Source organism: Amblyraja radiata, chromosome 1, assembly GCF_010909765.2.
Source record: "Amblyraja radiata isolate CabotCenter1 chromosome 1, sAmbRad1.1.pri, whole genome shotgun sequence".
NCBI classification, from domain to species: domain Eukaryota; kingdom Metazoa; phylum Chordata; class Chondrichthyes; order Rajiformes; family Rajidae; genus Amblyraja; species Amblyraja radiata.
Window position 1 is genome coordinate 183,868,202 of NC_045956.1, and position 15,173 is coordinate 183,883,374.

General features: G+C 45.8%; 1 protein-coding gene across 1 annotated transcript in view; it reads right to left on the minus strand.

Annotated features, from left to right (window-relative positions):
* Positions 1-15,173, minus strand: part of LOC116982605 (nucleophosmin-like) — a 110,305-nt gene that overhangs the window by 63,729 nt on the left and 31,403 nt on the right. Inside the window, exons 6-7 of the mRNA XM_033035893.1 lie at positions 14,756-14,850; positions 9,425-9,536 (exon numbers count right to left, since the gene is read on the minus strand). Of these exons, the coding sequence (XP_032891784.1) occupies positions 9,425-9,536; positions 14,756-14,850 (207 nt within the window). The remainder of the gene's footprint in view (positions 1-9,424; positions 9,537-14,755; positions 14,851-15,173) is intronic.

Below are 15,173 nucleotides of genomic sequence, written 5' to 3' on the forward strand. Positions count from 1 at the left end.
CACTTGGCCGTCATTTGCGCATAATTTACGCAACATAATTTACAAGTCATGACGCACGACGCATGATGCGCGCATGGTGCGCATTACGCGCGCATGGTGCGTGATGACATAGGCCGTGACACGCGGCCGCGCGCTGCGTCGTAGGATTTTGAGATGTCCAAAATCTTTGCGTGTCATCTGCGTGACGCGCAAATGACGGCCAAGTGGGACCGGCCCTTTAGGAAGTAGAAGTGTTGGTGTGTTTTCTTGAGCATTTAAAAGACTTTTGGACAGTCACATTGATAATGCACAGGTAGTAAAGGGCCTGTCCCACTCGGACGATTTTTTAGGCGACAACAAGCGACTAGGCTGTTGCCACATGGTCGCCGGGATGTTGCCTGTATGGCCGTGAGTCGTCTCCTCAGCCAAGTTAAACTGGTCTCATAATCCAGGGGTCGGCAACATATGGCCCCCGGGCCGAATGCGGCTCGTAACCCGAAATCATCCGGCCCGCAGGCATATTTATTTCTTCCGTAATCATCTGGCCCGCAGACTTCCGTCCTCTCCGGTACCTCCCGGGCCCGAGGACTCGCGGTGCCCAGGCACGGTGACGCAAGGCGGCCTGTGCTAGCGGCCGCAATGGCGGAGCCGCCGAGCTCTGGCTGTACCGCATCTTGCGCAAAGCCGCCGGCATGGCCGTGCACCTTCTGTGTCTGGGCTTCACTGTCGGGATCGGGGTTGTCAATAGGCCGGGGACGAGTGAGTGTGAGTATTTGAGCCACTGCCTTCAGGACGGAGCCAAGGCAATGGTCCGTAGGTTCGCCATGTTGGTGAGCGCCCGTAACTAGAGGCCAGTGCTCCGGGTGGCGACCTCGAAGGGGCGGGATCCATGTATACACGTGATAGATGTGGCCTGCCATCCGCTCACAGACATGCGTCCTGGTCCCATTGCAGAACAAGGTTGCCCACCCCTGTCCATTAAACTGCCCCCCTCTCACCTTATAGCTATGCCCCCCCAGTGTTGGACATTTCCACCCTGGGAAAAAGATTCACACTGTCTACACCAGTATTTCTCAACTGGGGTTCCCCAGAATGCTTGGGTTCCACGAGAGTTCGCTATGGGTTCCAAGAGAACGAGTGATACATAGGCTAATCATTTGTAAATGCATTGTTGTGTGATTTTTGTGTTTAATTTCATATTCGTAATTTTATTATACACGTGCGGCATATTCTTGGAAAATTCTTGGGTATTATAATAAAGTCTTCAACCTGTTGTATCATTTAAAAGTATAATAACCATAGGGAATATATTTAACGACGTCAATATGGAGCCAGTGTGACACTAGGTGCAGACCATTCGGCCCTTCGAGCCAGCACCACCATTCACTGTGATCATGGCTGATCATCCCCAATCAGTACCCCGTTCCTGCCTTCTCCCCATATCCCTTGACTCCACTATCCATGCTCTATCTAACTCTCTCTTGAAAGCATCCAGAGAATTGTCCTCCACGGCCCTCTGAGGCAGAGAAGGTACAGTCCCACATTCATCTCCGTTATATAGTAATTGTTTAATAGGGGTTCCCTGAGACATGAAAACCATTGCTAGGGTTCCACAAGGGTAAAAAGGTTGAGAAACACTGGTCGGCGCTATCTATGACTCCCATAATTTTATATACTTCTATCACGTCTCCCCTCAACCTCCGATGCCCAGAGAAAACAATCCAAGTCTATTTCACAATCCACTTCTCCTTGTATCTGAAACCCTCCAATGCAGACAGCATCCTGATAAATGAAACCCTTTAACCCAGGCAGCTTTCTGGTGATATTTTATGTTCACTGAAAATAACCCCTCTGTACTGATTTTGTTTTTTTAAATTTGAGTAGATTTGATTGATTAAAGTTAAATCTTCCTTTATATGTTATACGAAACATGCTGTCAAGCTTGTAAGGGCGCAGAGAATATTTACGAGGATGTTGCTGGACTCAAGGACCTGAGTTATAGGGAGAGGTTGGGCAGGCTGGGACTTTATTGGAGCACAGGAGGATGAGGGGTGATCTTATAGAGGTGTGCAAAAATCATGAGAGGAATAGATCGGGTAAATGGACGGAGTCTCTTGCCTCGTGTAGGGGAATCAAGAACCAGAAGAGATAGACAAAAGATGCTGGAGGAACTCAGCGGGTGAGGCGGCATCTATGGAGAGAAGGAATTGGCAACGTTTTGGGTCGAGACCTAGTCAGACTTAGTCTGAAGAAGGGTCTCAACCCGAAACGTTGCCAATTCCTTCTCTCCATAGATGCTGCCTCACCCAATGAGTTTCTCCAGTATTTTTTGTCTACCTTCGATTTTACCAACATCTGCAGTTCTTTCTTAATTAAGAACCAGAGGACATAGTTTAAAGTTGGGGAGAGGGGGGAGATTTAATAGAGGAGTAGCTTTTTCACTCAAAGGGTGGCGCCTCACCAGGGACTAACGTTACTGTACCATTCTACTGTTTTTTTCATAATTGCTGCTTTTTTTCCCTTTTCCCTTCCTCCCACAATATGCAATATGTAATATGTAAAAGAATATGTGATTCTGTTTCATTCTGTTTGTAGTTTGTTTGGTTGTTTGTTTTTTGCACAAAGTCCGCGAGCATTGCCACTTTTCATTTCACTGCACATCTCGTATGTGTATGTGACGAATAAACTTGAACTTGTGTATGGAACGAGCTGCCAGAGGAGGTAGTTGAGGCAGGAACTATCACATTGTTTAAGAAACAGTTGGACAGGTACACGGATAGGATAGGTTTAGAGGGGTATAGGCCAAACGCTGGGAGGTGGGACTAGTGCAGATGGGACATGTTGGTCAGTGAGCGCAAGTTAGGCCGACGGGCCAGTTTTGACGCTGTGTGACTATGACTCTCTAAGCTTCTGTAACGAACTGCTGTGTTAGTATGAATTGCACAAACATCTGATGTGAGATATCAACACACAAACCAGCTGACTCAGACCCCAAGATAGACACAAAAAGCTGGAATAACTTAGCGGGCCTGGCAGCATGTCTGGAGAAAAGAAATAGGTGGCGTTTCTGTTCATTACCCTTCTTCAGACCCAAAATGTCACCTATTCCTTTTCTCCAGAGATGCTGTCTGACCCGCTGAATTACTCCAGCTTTTTATGTCTATCTTCGGTTTAATCTGCAGTTCCTTCCTACACATTTTGCGACAGAGCCCAGGTTGACTCGGAGAGCCATGGATGACGATGCATTTCAGGAGATAAATTGGCAGGGGGGTGGAGGGGGGGGAGGGTCGGAGTAGGGAACGTTGCAGGAGATGCCTAATGAGGAAGGACATTCTTGCTATTGAGGGAGTGCAGCGTAGGTTTACAAGGTTAATTCCCAGGATGGCGGGACTGTCATACGCTGATAGAATGGAGCAGCTGGGCTTGTACACTCTGGAGTTTAGAAGGATGAGAGGGGATCTCATTGAAACATATAAGATTGTTAAGAGCCTAGAGGCAGGAAACGTGTTCCCGATGTTGGGGGAGTCCAGAACCACAGTTTAAGAATAAGGGGTAAGCCATTTAGAACGGAGACGAGGAAACACTTTTTCTCACAGAGAGTTGTGAGTCTGTGGAATTCTCTGCCTCAGAGGGCGGTGGAGGCAGGTTCTCTGGATACTTTCAAACGAGAGGTAGATAGGGCTCTTAAAGATAGCGGAGTCAGGGGATATGGGGAGAAGGCAGGAACGGGGTACTGATTGGGGATGATCAGCCATGATCACATTGAATGGCGGTGCTGGCTTGAAGGGCCGAATGGCCTACTCCTGTACCTGTTGTCTATTGTCTATTGACCTATCCAATCAAGGACTAAGGGACAAAGGTTTAAGGTAAGAGGGGAAAGATTTAATAGGAACCTGAGGGGAAACATTTTGACCTGGAGGGTAGAGGGTATGTGGAACTGATCTTTTGGCCACTGATTACCAAAGACCAGAATACAAACTGTGGTAACAGAGGCAACTGCACACCCTAGTGGCTGTATGGTGCAGGACACCTCACTGAACTTTATTTGTCACATGCACATACAAGATGTACAGTGAAATGAAAGTGGCAATGCCTGCGGGATTGTGCAAAACAACAGAACAACAGAACCAGTATTTATATATTTTTTAAAAGCCACAACAGTAATTACGCCTCAGTGAGATCAGAGTTTACAGTCCTAATGGCCTGTGAGAAGAAACTCCGTCTCATCCTCTCTGTTTTTCCTACATGGCAGCGGAGGCGCTTGCCTGAACGTAGCAGCTGGAACAGTCTGTTTCTGGGGTGGTTTGGGTCCTTCACTTAATTTAGTTTAGAGATACTGCGTGAAACAGGCCCTTCGCCAGCAGGTCCACGCCGACCAGCCGTATACCAGTTCTACCCGACACACTAGGGACAATTTACAGAAGCCAATTAACCCATAAACCTACACGTCTTTGGGGTGTGGGAGGAAACCAGAGCAGGCGGGGAAAACCCACGTGGTTTTCACAGGGAGAACATACAAACTCCGTACAGAGAGCACCCGTGTTCAGGATCAAACCCGGGTCTCTGGCGCTGTAAGGCAGAAACTTGTCAGATTTTATTAAAGGGCATTTTTATACATTTTGGTTTCACCATGTAGAAATTACAGCTGTGTTTATACATAGTCCCCCCATTTCAGGGCACCATAATGTTTGGGTCACATGGCTTCGCAGGTGTTTGTAATTGTTCATGTGTGTTTAAATGCCTCCTTAGTGCAGGTATAAGAGAGCTCTCAGCACCTAGTCTTTCCTCCAGTCTTTCCATCACCTTTGGAAACTTTTATTGCTGTTTATCAACATGAGGGCCAAGGTTGTGTCAATGAAAGTCAAAGAAGCCATTATGAGACTGAGAAACATGAATAAAACTGTTAAAGAGACATTAGCCAAACCTTCGGCTTACCAAAATCAACTGTTTGGAACATTATTAAGAAGAAAGAGAGCACTGGTGAGCTTACTAATCGCAAAGGGGCTGGCAGGCCAAGGAAGATCTAAAGTTGATGACAGAAGAATTCTCTCTATAATAAAGAAAAATCCCCAAACACCTGTCCGACAGATCAGAAATACTCTTCAGGAGTCAGGCGTCCAGATGAGTAGACAAGGCAAAAGTCCAGGTAAGTCCGGAATCGGTGCCTCCCCACCGGAGACCGCGGCTTCAGGTTGGTGTAGGCCGCAGGCCGGCGGTCGAAGATTTAAAGTTCCCGCCGTGCCGCAGCCAGAAGCACCGCTTCTTTCTCTCATGAATCTGGCTCTCCTATCTTTTCAGCTGGCGTGCGATTTTTCGTGACAATTTACTTCAATATTGTAAGACTTACTACAACACGGAAAAAGATCACTTGATCTATTAGGTACACAGTTTCTCAGCAGAGCAATCCAGTTAGTTCCATTTATCATCTTACGGGTGTCAGAGGTTATGGGGAGAAGGCAGGAAAATGGGATTAGGGAGAGATAGATCAGCCATGATCGAACGGCGGAGTAGACTTGATGGGCCGAATGGCCTAATTCTGCTCCTATCACTTATGATCGTATTTCCTCGTAGACCTGCAATATGTGGGGTCTCACATGCCAAACACCTCATAACATTGGACAGATACATGCAGAGGAAAGGTTGAGAGGGATATGGGCCAAACACTGGAAAATGGGACGAGCTTAGATGAGGCATCTTGGTTGGCATTGACGATTTGTGCTGAAAGGCTGTTTTTCTGCAGGATGACTCTATGCCCCTATGAAGTTAGATTCATAGTGTTTTACAGCATGGAAACATAGTCCGACATGGCCCAACTTGCTGCTGACAACCAACATGCTCCATCTACATAGTCCCACCTGCCTGCATTTAGCCCATCTATACTACTACTAAAACTCTCATCTTGACCACTTCCGGCCTGCGTTGTGTTTAAATTTGCGCAAAAACGGCAACCTATATCGCTAGGATTTTTTCGCCACCTTACTCACCGTTCTCCTCTGCTCCAAGCAGACCAAGTTTTGTTCAGATCGGTGGAACATTATAAAAGCTATGAAGGTTTAAATAATCATGAGATCAGCAGATTGGTCTTCTCGCCTGTCAGTCACCATGAAGGTAAGGCCCCTTCTGGCACCCGCGTGAGCATGTTCAGAAGCCGCCCAGATTAAAGCTGAAGCAGCAGAGTGTGGGCTGTGTTCCGCGGGCGGGTGCAGCGGCGGGTTGTGTTCACGGGCGGGGGCGGGCTGCGTTTTTTCCATTCCTTTTCTCCAGAGATGCTGCCTGTCCCACTGTGTTACTCCAGCATTTAGTGTCTATCTTTGGTGTCCCTTCCCATACAATGTAACTGTCCAAATGTCTTTTAAATGCTGTTATAGTCCCTGCCTCAACTACATCCTCTGGTAGCTCATTCCATATGACCACCACCCATATGACCACTTTACCATGAGTGATAAAGTTGCCTCTCAGGTTCGTATCAAATCTTGCCTGGCTCATGGTAAATATATGTCCTCTGGTTTTTAATTCCCCTACCCTTGGTAAAAGGTACCATTCACCCTCTTCCCCTCATGATTTTATACACCTCTGTGAGATGAGGACGTGTTACACAAACGTTTTTGACACCAGACCCTGATTCAGCTGCTGTTCAAAGTCTCCCAAGTCATTCATTTTAATGAGACGCACAGCAGCTATAATTTCCACCGAGCTCGATGAAGGACATGCCTTTATACGATGCGTTCGCTTGACGTCAAACCGTTCTAGAAATAGCAATGTTGTGATCAGCAAGCTCTTCTGCTTTGGTTGCATTTGTGAAGATGGGAATGTTACTGGGACACCAAATCTTGAGCACGAAACAATAGACAATAGACAATAGGTGCAGGAGTAGGCCATTTGGCCTTTCAAGCCAGCACTGCCATTCACTGTGATCATGGCTGATCATCCCCAATCAGTACCCCGTTCCTGCCTTCTCCCCATATCCCCTGAGTCCGCTATTTTTAAGAGCCCTATCTAGCTCTCTCTTGAAAGCATCCAGAGAACCTGCCTCCACCGCCCCCTGGAGAAAGGCAGAGAATTCCACACTCGCCACTCTCTGTGAGAAAAAGTGTTTCCTCGTCTACGTTCTAAATGGCTTACTCCTTACTTTTAAACTGTGACCCCTGGTTCTGGACTCCCCCAACATCGGGAACATGTTTCCTGCCTCTAGCGTGTCCAAGCCCTTAACAATCTTATGTTTCAATGAGATTCCCTCTCATCCTTCTAAACTCCAGAGTGAACAAGCCCAGCTGCTCCATTCTCTCAGCATATGACAGTCCCGCCATCCCGGGAATTAACCTTGTAAACCTACGCTGCACTCCCTCAATAGCAAGAATGTCCTTCCTCCAATTAGGGGACCAAAACTGCACACAATACTCCAGGTGTGGTCTCATTAGGGCTCTGTACAACTGCAGAAGGACCTCTTTGCTCCTATATCCCTCTTGTTATAAAGGCAAGATATTAAGTTATAAAGATGGATCCAGACGAGGTGGTTCATTGGCAGATGAGTCAGGTACGGGATGGAAAAGTGGATACAGCAAACAAGGTGGTACGTGGAGAACACAAAGGGGTGCAAATGGAAGGGTGACCATTTCCCTGCAAAAACTGCTTGACTTGCCGAGTTCCTCCAGCAGTTTAAAAGTAGAATCAAAGAACTGCACAAGTTGTTTACACAAAAGGACACAAAGTGCGAGACTAATGCACGTCCTATTTAGGAAACCTGAACGGAAACCTCTGGAGACTTTGCGCCCCACCCAAGGTTTCCGTGTGGTTCCCGGAGGTTTTTGTCAGTCTCCCTACCTGCTTCCACTACCTGTAACCTCCGGCAACCACCTGCAACCTCCGGGAACCGCACGGAAACCTTGGGTGGGGCGCAAAGTCTCCAGAGGATTCCGTTCAGGTTTCCTAAGTGGGACAGGGGCATTACTCAGTGGGCCAGGCAGTATCCCTGGAGAACATGAATAAGGTGACATTTAAGGCCGGGACCCAAAATTGCACACAGTGCTCCATGTTCCGGTCTCACCAGGGCCCTGTACAACTGCAGTAGGACCTCCTTGCTCCGAAGTTCAAATCCTCTCGCAATGGCCAACATGCCATTAGCTATCTTCACTGCCTAATCTGACACCATTCAGACAATAATCTGCCTTCCTGTTCTTACCACCAACGTGGATAACCTCACATTTATCCACATTAATTTGCATCTGTCATGCATCTGCCCACTAACCCAACCTATTCAAGTCACCCTGCAGCCTCATAGCATCCTCATCTCAGCTCACGCTGCCATTCAGCTTTATGTCATCCACAAACGTGGAGATGTCACATTTAATTCCCTCGTCTAAATCGTTAATATATATATTGTAAATAACTGGGGTCCCAGCACCGAGCCTTGCGGCACCCCACTAGTCACTGCCTGCCATTCTGAACAGGACCTGTTAATTCCTACTCTTGGCTTCCTGCTTGCCAACCAGTTCTCTATCCATGTAAATACCCTACCCCCAATACCATGTGCTCTAATTTTGCACACTAATCTCTTGAGTGGAACCTTGTCAAAGGCTTTTTGAAAGTCCAGATACAGCACATCCAAAGGCTCTCCCTTATCCATTCTACTTGTTACATCCTCAAATAATTCAAGTAGATTAGTCAAGCATGATTTCTCCTTCATAAATCCATGTTGAACTTTCCAAATGCGCTGCTATAACATCTTTAATAATCGACTCCAGCATCTTCCCCATTACCGATGCAAGGTCTATAATTCCCTGTTTTCTCTCTCACTCCTTTCTTAAAAAGTGGAGCTACATTGGCTACCCTCCAGTCCACAGGAACTGCAACATTGGAAAATGTACAAAACATTGGAAAATGATCACCAATGCATCCACGATTTCTAGGGCAACCTCCTTGAGCACTCTGGGATGCAGACCATCAGGCCCTGGGGCTTTATCTGCCTTCAGTCTCAACACCATCTACTGACTAATGTGGATTCCTTTCAGTTCTGGGAGATTGTTGTGTCTTCCTTAGTGAAGACAGAACCAAAGACTCGTTTAACTGTTCTGCCATTCTGGACACTTTCAAGAGAGAGTTCGATAGAGCTCTTAAAGATAGCGTAGTCAAGGGATATGGGGAGAAGGCAGGAACGGGGTACTGATTGTGGATGATCAGCCATGATCACATTGAATGGCGGTGCTGGCACGAAGGGCCGAATGGCCTACTCCTGCACCTATTATCTATTGTCTAATGTCTATTTCCGTTTTCCCTTTATAAATTCACCTGTCTCTGACTGTAAGGGACCTACATTTGACTTCCATCAGAGCTTAGAGCTCCCATCATCTCCTCTGATCACTGACTTGATCGTAGAGACACAAGATATTGTCCACACTAATTGCAGGGATTTGGCAAGCTATATATACAAAGAGTTATCTTAACTCACATTGACTGTTTTCTTTGGAGGAGTCTTTGCCATCTCCTCTTCATCATCATCCTCATCCTCTGCCACATCCTCGTCATCAGTATCTTCCTCCTCCTCCTCCTCCTCCTCTTCGCTGAAATGCAACACGGCAAATTCAGTGGGAGAAGATACATCACTGTATAAGATTGCTAGTAATTTGCAGTTCCATAATAGCTTCGGGCGGCGCAGTGGCACAGCAGTAGAGTCGCTGCTTTACGGAGCCAGAGACCCGGGTTCCATCCTGACTCCAGCTGCAGTCTGTACGGGATTTGAACGTTCTCCCCTTGTGACCATGTGGGCTTTCGCCAGGTACTCCAGATTCCCCCCCCACACTCCAAAGGTGTACAGGTTTGTACGTTAATTGGCTTAGATGGATTGGAAATTGTCCCAAGGTCATTAGATGGTGCTCGTGTACAGGGCAGGGGTGGGGAACGTTTCCATGGTGGAAGGCCGCATTAAGTTAGCTGTAATCTATAAGGCAGCATCCAAGAAACTGCAATTAGATATACTTCAAAATGTACATTAATTTGTTAAAATAGCCCTCATGACTTACTAATCTTTTAATTGTGGGCATCAGTCGGGGAGGATTATTTTGTTGAATCTTCTTTTACTCTTTGGTATTTTAAATACGTTCATTTTAAGATTAAAATAAAAATAATAAAAGACAAACAAAACATTAATAAAAAGAAAAAGATTTGTTCTACAAAATTTGGATTCATTCAAAAGGCCGCCCTTAATGGCCTAGAAGGCCGCATGTGGTCTTAAGGCCATAGGTTCCCCACCCCTGGTCGGCGCGGACTTGGTGGGCCGAAGGGTCTGTTTCCGCGCCGTAAGGGTCAAGAAGCGAGCGGGTACACTGTACACTGCAAGGGCCAGGAAACGAGCGGCTAAGATCACCTCTGACCCCTCCCACCCTGGCCACAAACTCTTTGAATCACATCCCTCTGGAAGGCGACTCCGGACTGTCAAAGCTGCCACAGCCAGACATAAAAACAGCTTTTTTTCCACGAGTAGTTGCTCTACTCAATAACCAAAAATCTGTAGCCTCTTTTTGCTCTGGTATTTTATTTAATTCAAATGTTTAAATTAGCATGTTTTATTATTAATATTTTATGTACCATTCTTAATTGTTACTGTATGTCATGTTTAAGAAAGAACTACAGATGCTGGAAAAATCGAAGGTAAACAAAAATGCTGGAGAAACTCAGCGGGAGAGGCCGCATCTATGGAGAGAAGGAATAGGTGACGTTTCGGGTCGAGACCCTTCTTCAGTCTGAAGGAGGGTATCGACCCGAAACGTCACCTATTCCTTCGCTCCATAGATGCCTCACCTGCTGAGTTTCTCTAGCATGTTTTTCTACAGTACTTCAGGTTGTCACGAGCGGAGCACCAAGGCAAATTCCTTGTATGTGAACATACTTGGCCAATAAACTTATGAATTAATTAATTAATTAATTAATTGATCTCTAAAGTCTAAATAGAGTGATGATTTTTTTCCCTCGTTGTGTTTTGCATTAATGCCTTGTTTTTTTTGTTGCAGTTCTCTTTCTCCTACAATTTTTACGAGTCATTTATGTATAATTTATTTCAGTACTTTGTCTTAGTTTATGTGCCTGTGATGCTGCTGTAAACAAGATATTAATTGTACCAGTACCCCACCGTACTTGTGCATATGACAATAAACTTGAGTTGCTGGCGAAATGCCGATTCAGTACGTTTTGAAACCAAAACATAGTACACTCGTAACACAAAAATTAGCAGAGTCCAACTCAATCTTGTAGGTTTAGACTTGTTGGATCTTGTAGGTTTAGACTTTTAGAGATACAGCCAGAAACAGGACCTGCCGCTCAACGAGTCGGCGCTGACCAGCAATCACCACATACACCAACACCATTTACAATATTACCAAAGCCAATTAACCTATGAATCTGCACGTCTTTGGAGCATGGGAGGAAAACCAGTAAAAAAAACACCGCGGCAACAGGGAGAATGTATAAACTCTGTACAGACAGCACCCATAGTCAGGAACGAGCCAGGATCTCTGGCGCTGTGAGGCAGCAGCTCTACCGCTGCGCCACTCTGTCACCCTGTAAATTGTGCAATTTATATATATACACACAACTGTGCAAGTTTATAATGAATACCTTTACAAACTTCACTGAGGGGCAAAGTTTATATGCTGGGCAACATCAGGCAGATAGTCAGAATCTTTATCCCAGGGTGGAAATATCCAAAACTAGAGGGCATAGGTATAAGGTGATCGGGGAGGGCGAGTTTAAATCCATTGAGTGGGGCACGTTTTATTAGACAGAGGGTGGTGAGTTCCTAGAACACGTTGCAGGGAGTGGTTGTGGAGGCGGATATGATAGTGACACTTAAGAGGCTTTTGGATAGGCACATGGATATGCAGAGAATGGAGGGATATGGGTTATGATAGGTCGATCAGAGCTGGTCTTGGCATCATGTTTTGCACAAGCATTGTGAGCAGAAGAGACAATAGACAATAGGTGCAGGAGTAGGCCATTCGGCCCTTCGAGCCAGCACTGCCATTCAATGTGATCATGGCTGATCATCCCCAATCAGTACCCCGTTCCTGCCTTCTCCCCATATCCCCTGACTCCGCTATTTTTAAGAGCCCTATCTAGCTCTCTCTTGAAAGCATCCAGAGAACCGGCCTCCACCGCCCTCTGTGGCGGAGAATTCCACAGAGAGCCCGTTCTTGTGCTGCACTTTTCGATGTTTACAACGCAAATCCCTCAGCAAACCTCCCCTCTACTCAGGCATTTGCATTTGTCCGTCCGTGGCAACACAAGCTCTGCAAGACTCTGCACTCCAGGACAGTCCTACGAGGTCTGGTCATATAGCAGCTATGGCAACAGAAGCCATCGGACTTGATTTCACAACCATCATTTGTCCATTGCCACCGTAGATGCTGTCTGACCCGCTAAGTTCCTCCAGCACGTTGGGTTTAGCTATTGATCCAGAAACATGAATTTCAATCTAATACAGCAGCTCGGGAATTTTAATTGAACAAACTAAATAAATCCGGAGTGTTAAGCTAGTAATTGTGACCATGAAACTAGAAATTGTTGGAAGAACAAATTATTTCGTTCTGTCAATGGGACTAGTTTAGGTAATGGAATGTTGGCCTTCATAACAAGAGGATTTCAGTATAGGAGTAAAGAGGTTCTTCTGCAGTTGTATAGGGCTCTGGTGAGACCACATCTGGAGTATTGTGTACAGTTTTGGTCTCCTAATTTGAGGAAGGACATCCTTGCGATTGAGGCAGTGCAGCGTAGGTTCACGAGATTGATCCCTGGAATGGCGGGACTGAGGTGAGAAAAAACTTTTTCACCCAGAGAGTTGTGAATTTATGGAATTCCCTGCCACAGAGGGCAGTGGAGGCCAAGTCACTGGATGGATTTAAGAGAGAGTTAGATAGAGCTCTAGGGGCTAGTGGAGTCAAGGGATATAGGGAGAAGGCAGGCACGGGTTTTTGATAGGGGACGATCAGCCATGATCACAATGAATGGCGGTGGTGGCTCGAAGGGCCGAATGGCCTCCTCCTACACCTATTTTCTATGTTTCTATGTAAAACATCTTGACCAGCATGGACTGGTTGGGTCGAAGGGCCTGTTTCTGTGCTGCTTGACTCTACATCATTTTCACAAATGTCTTTCACGGTACTTATCCAGTCTGACCTACAGATGGTCAGACCCAACGGTCTGAAAATGGGTCTCAACCTGTAACCATGTTCATCACCCATCCACATTCTCCTGAGGTGCTGCCTGACCTGCTGAGTTATTCCAGTATTTTATGTTCTACTCGTAGATTCCTAACTGATGTTCAAAATGGTTTAGACCTAAAGAATGGTCCATTGGGCTTATATTCACTGGAATTTAGGAGGATGAGAGGATATCTTACAGAAACATGTAAGATTCTTAAGGGATTCGACACTCTAGATGCAGGAAAATTGTTCCCGATGTTGGGGGAGTCCAGAATCAGGGGTCACAGTGTAAACATAAGGGGTAAGCCACTGAGATGAGGAAACACTTTTCTCACCCAGAGAGTTGTGAATCTGTAGAATTCTCTGCCACAGAAGACAGTGGAGGCCAATTCGCTGGATGTTTTCAAGAGAGAGTTAGATGTAGCTTTTAGGGCTAACAAAAGTAAGGGATATGGGGAGAAGGCAGGAACGGGGTACTGATTTTGGATGATCAGCCATGATCATATTGAATGGTGGTGCTGGCTCGAAAGGCCGAATGGCCTACTCCTGCACCTATTGTCTATCTTTCCATGACAATACATGATATTCATAAGAATAAATCTTGGAGTCATTTAGAATCATACAGTGTGGAAATCGGCCCTTTGACCCAACCTGCCCTCGCCAACCAACATGCCCCATCTACACTAGTCCCACGTAACTGCGTTTAGCCCATATCCCTCTAAACCTATCCTATATTTGTACCTGTTCAAATGTTTCTTAAATGTTGTGATAGTTTCTGCGTCAACTCTCTCTCGCAGCTCGTTATATACACCGACCACCCGTAATGTGAAGACGTAGCCCCTCAGGTTCCTATTAAATCTTTCGCCCCTCACCTTAAACATGCCCTCTGATTCCCGATTCCCCAACACTGGATAAAAGACTGTGAATTTATCCTATCTATTCATGATCTTGTACACTTTTATAGGATCGCCCCTCATCCTCCTGCGCTCCAAGGAATAAAGTCAAAGCCTGCTCAACCTCGCCCTTGTCCTGGCAACACCCTAGTAATTCTCTGCACCCTTTCCAGCTATTTAGCATTGTGGCTAAAGGGATCAGGGGGTATGGAGAGAAGGCAAGTACAGGATACTGAGTTAGATGATCAGCCATGATCATATTGAATGGCGGTGCAGGCTCGAAGGGCCGAATGGCCTACTCCTGCACCTATTTTCTATGTTTCTATGTTTAACAATATCTTTCCTATATCACGGTGACCAAAAACTGAACATAATACTCTAAATGGGGCCTCACCAATGGCTTGTCTAACTGTAACATAACCTCCTAACTTCTATACTCTACAGAAGATAGGCACAAAATGCTTGAGTAACTCAGCGGAATGGGCAGCATCTCTGGAGAGAAGGAATGGGAACATTTCGGGTCGAGACACTTCTTCAGAATGAATACTCAATACTGATGGAGGACATTGCACCAACATCTTGACACATGAATGTTTCTCGTACACTTGGCAAGTGTTTGAACCTGTGCTGGAGAAAAGAGGCATCCACAGTTCAAGTTGTCTGGTTTAGAACGGAAAGGGAAGAGTAACTCACTCCTCATCTTCATCATCATCCTCTTCATCATCAGCGTCATCTCCTTCATCGCTTTTACCTTTCGCTTTCGGTGACTTTTCTAACTTTGCAATTTTCTACAAACATAAAAGATGATTTCAATGCAAATGATTTTGATGAGAATGTACATGGCAAGATTAGCAAGTTTGCAGATGACACAAAAGTGTAGATAGTGAAGATGGTTTTTTTTCCAACTGTATCACTGCATGGCAAATTAATTTCACTGTACCTTGGTTGGTCCATGTGATGAATAAATTTGACTTTGACTTTGGTTGTGAAAAATTGCTGCAGGATCTTGATCAGCTGGACAAATGGGTTGATGGAATTTAATATATATGAATGTGAGCTGTTGCATTTTGGAAAGTTTTGGAGTGTTGTTGAGCAGAGGGATGTGGGAGGG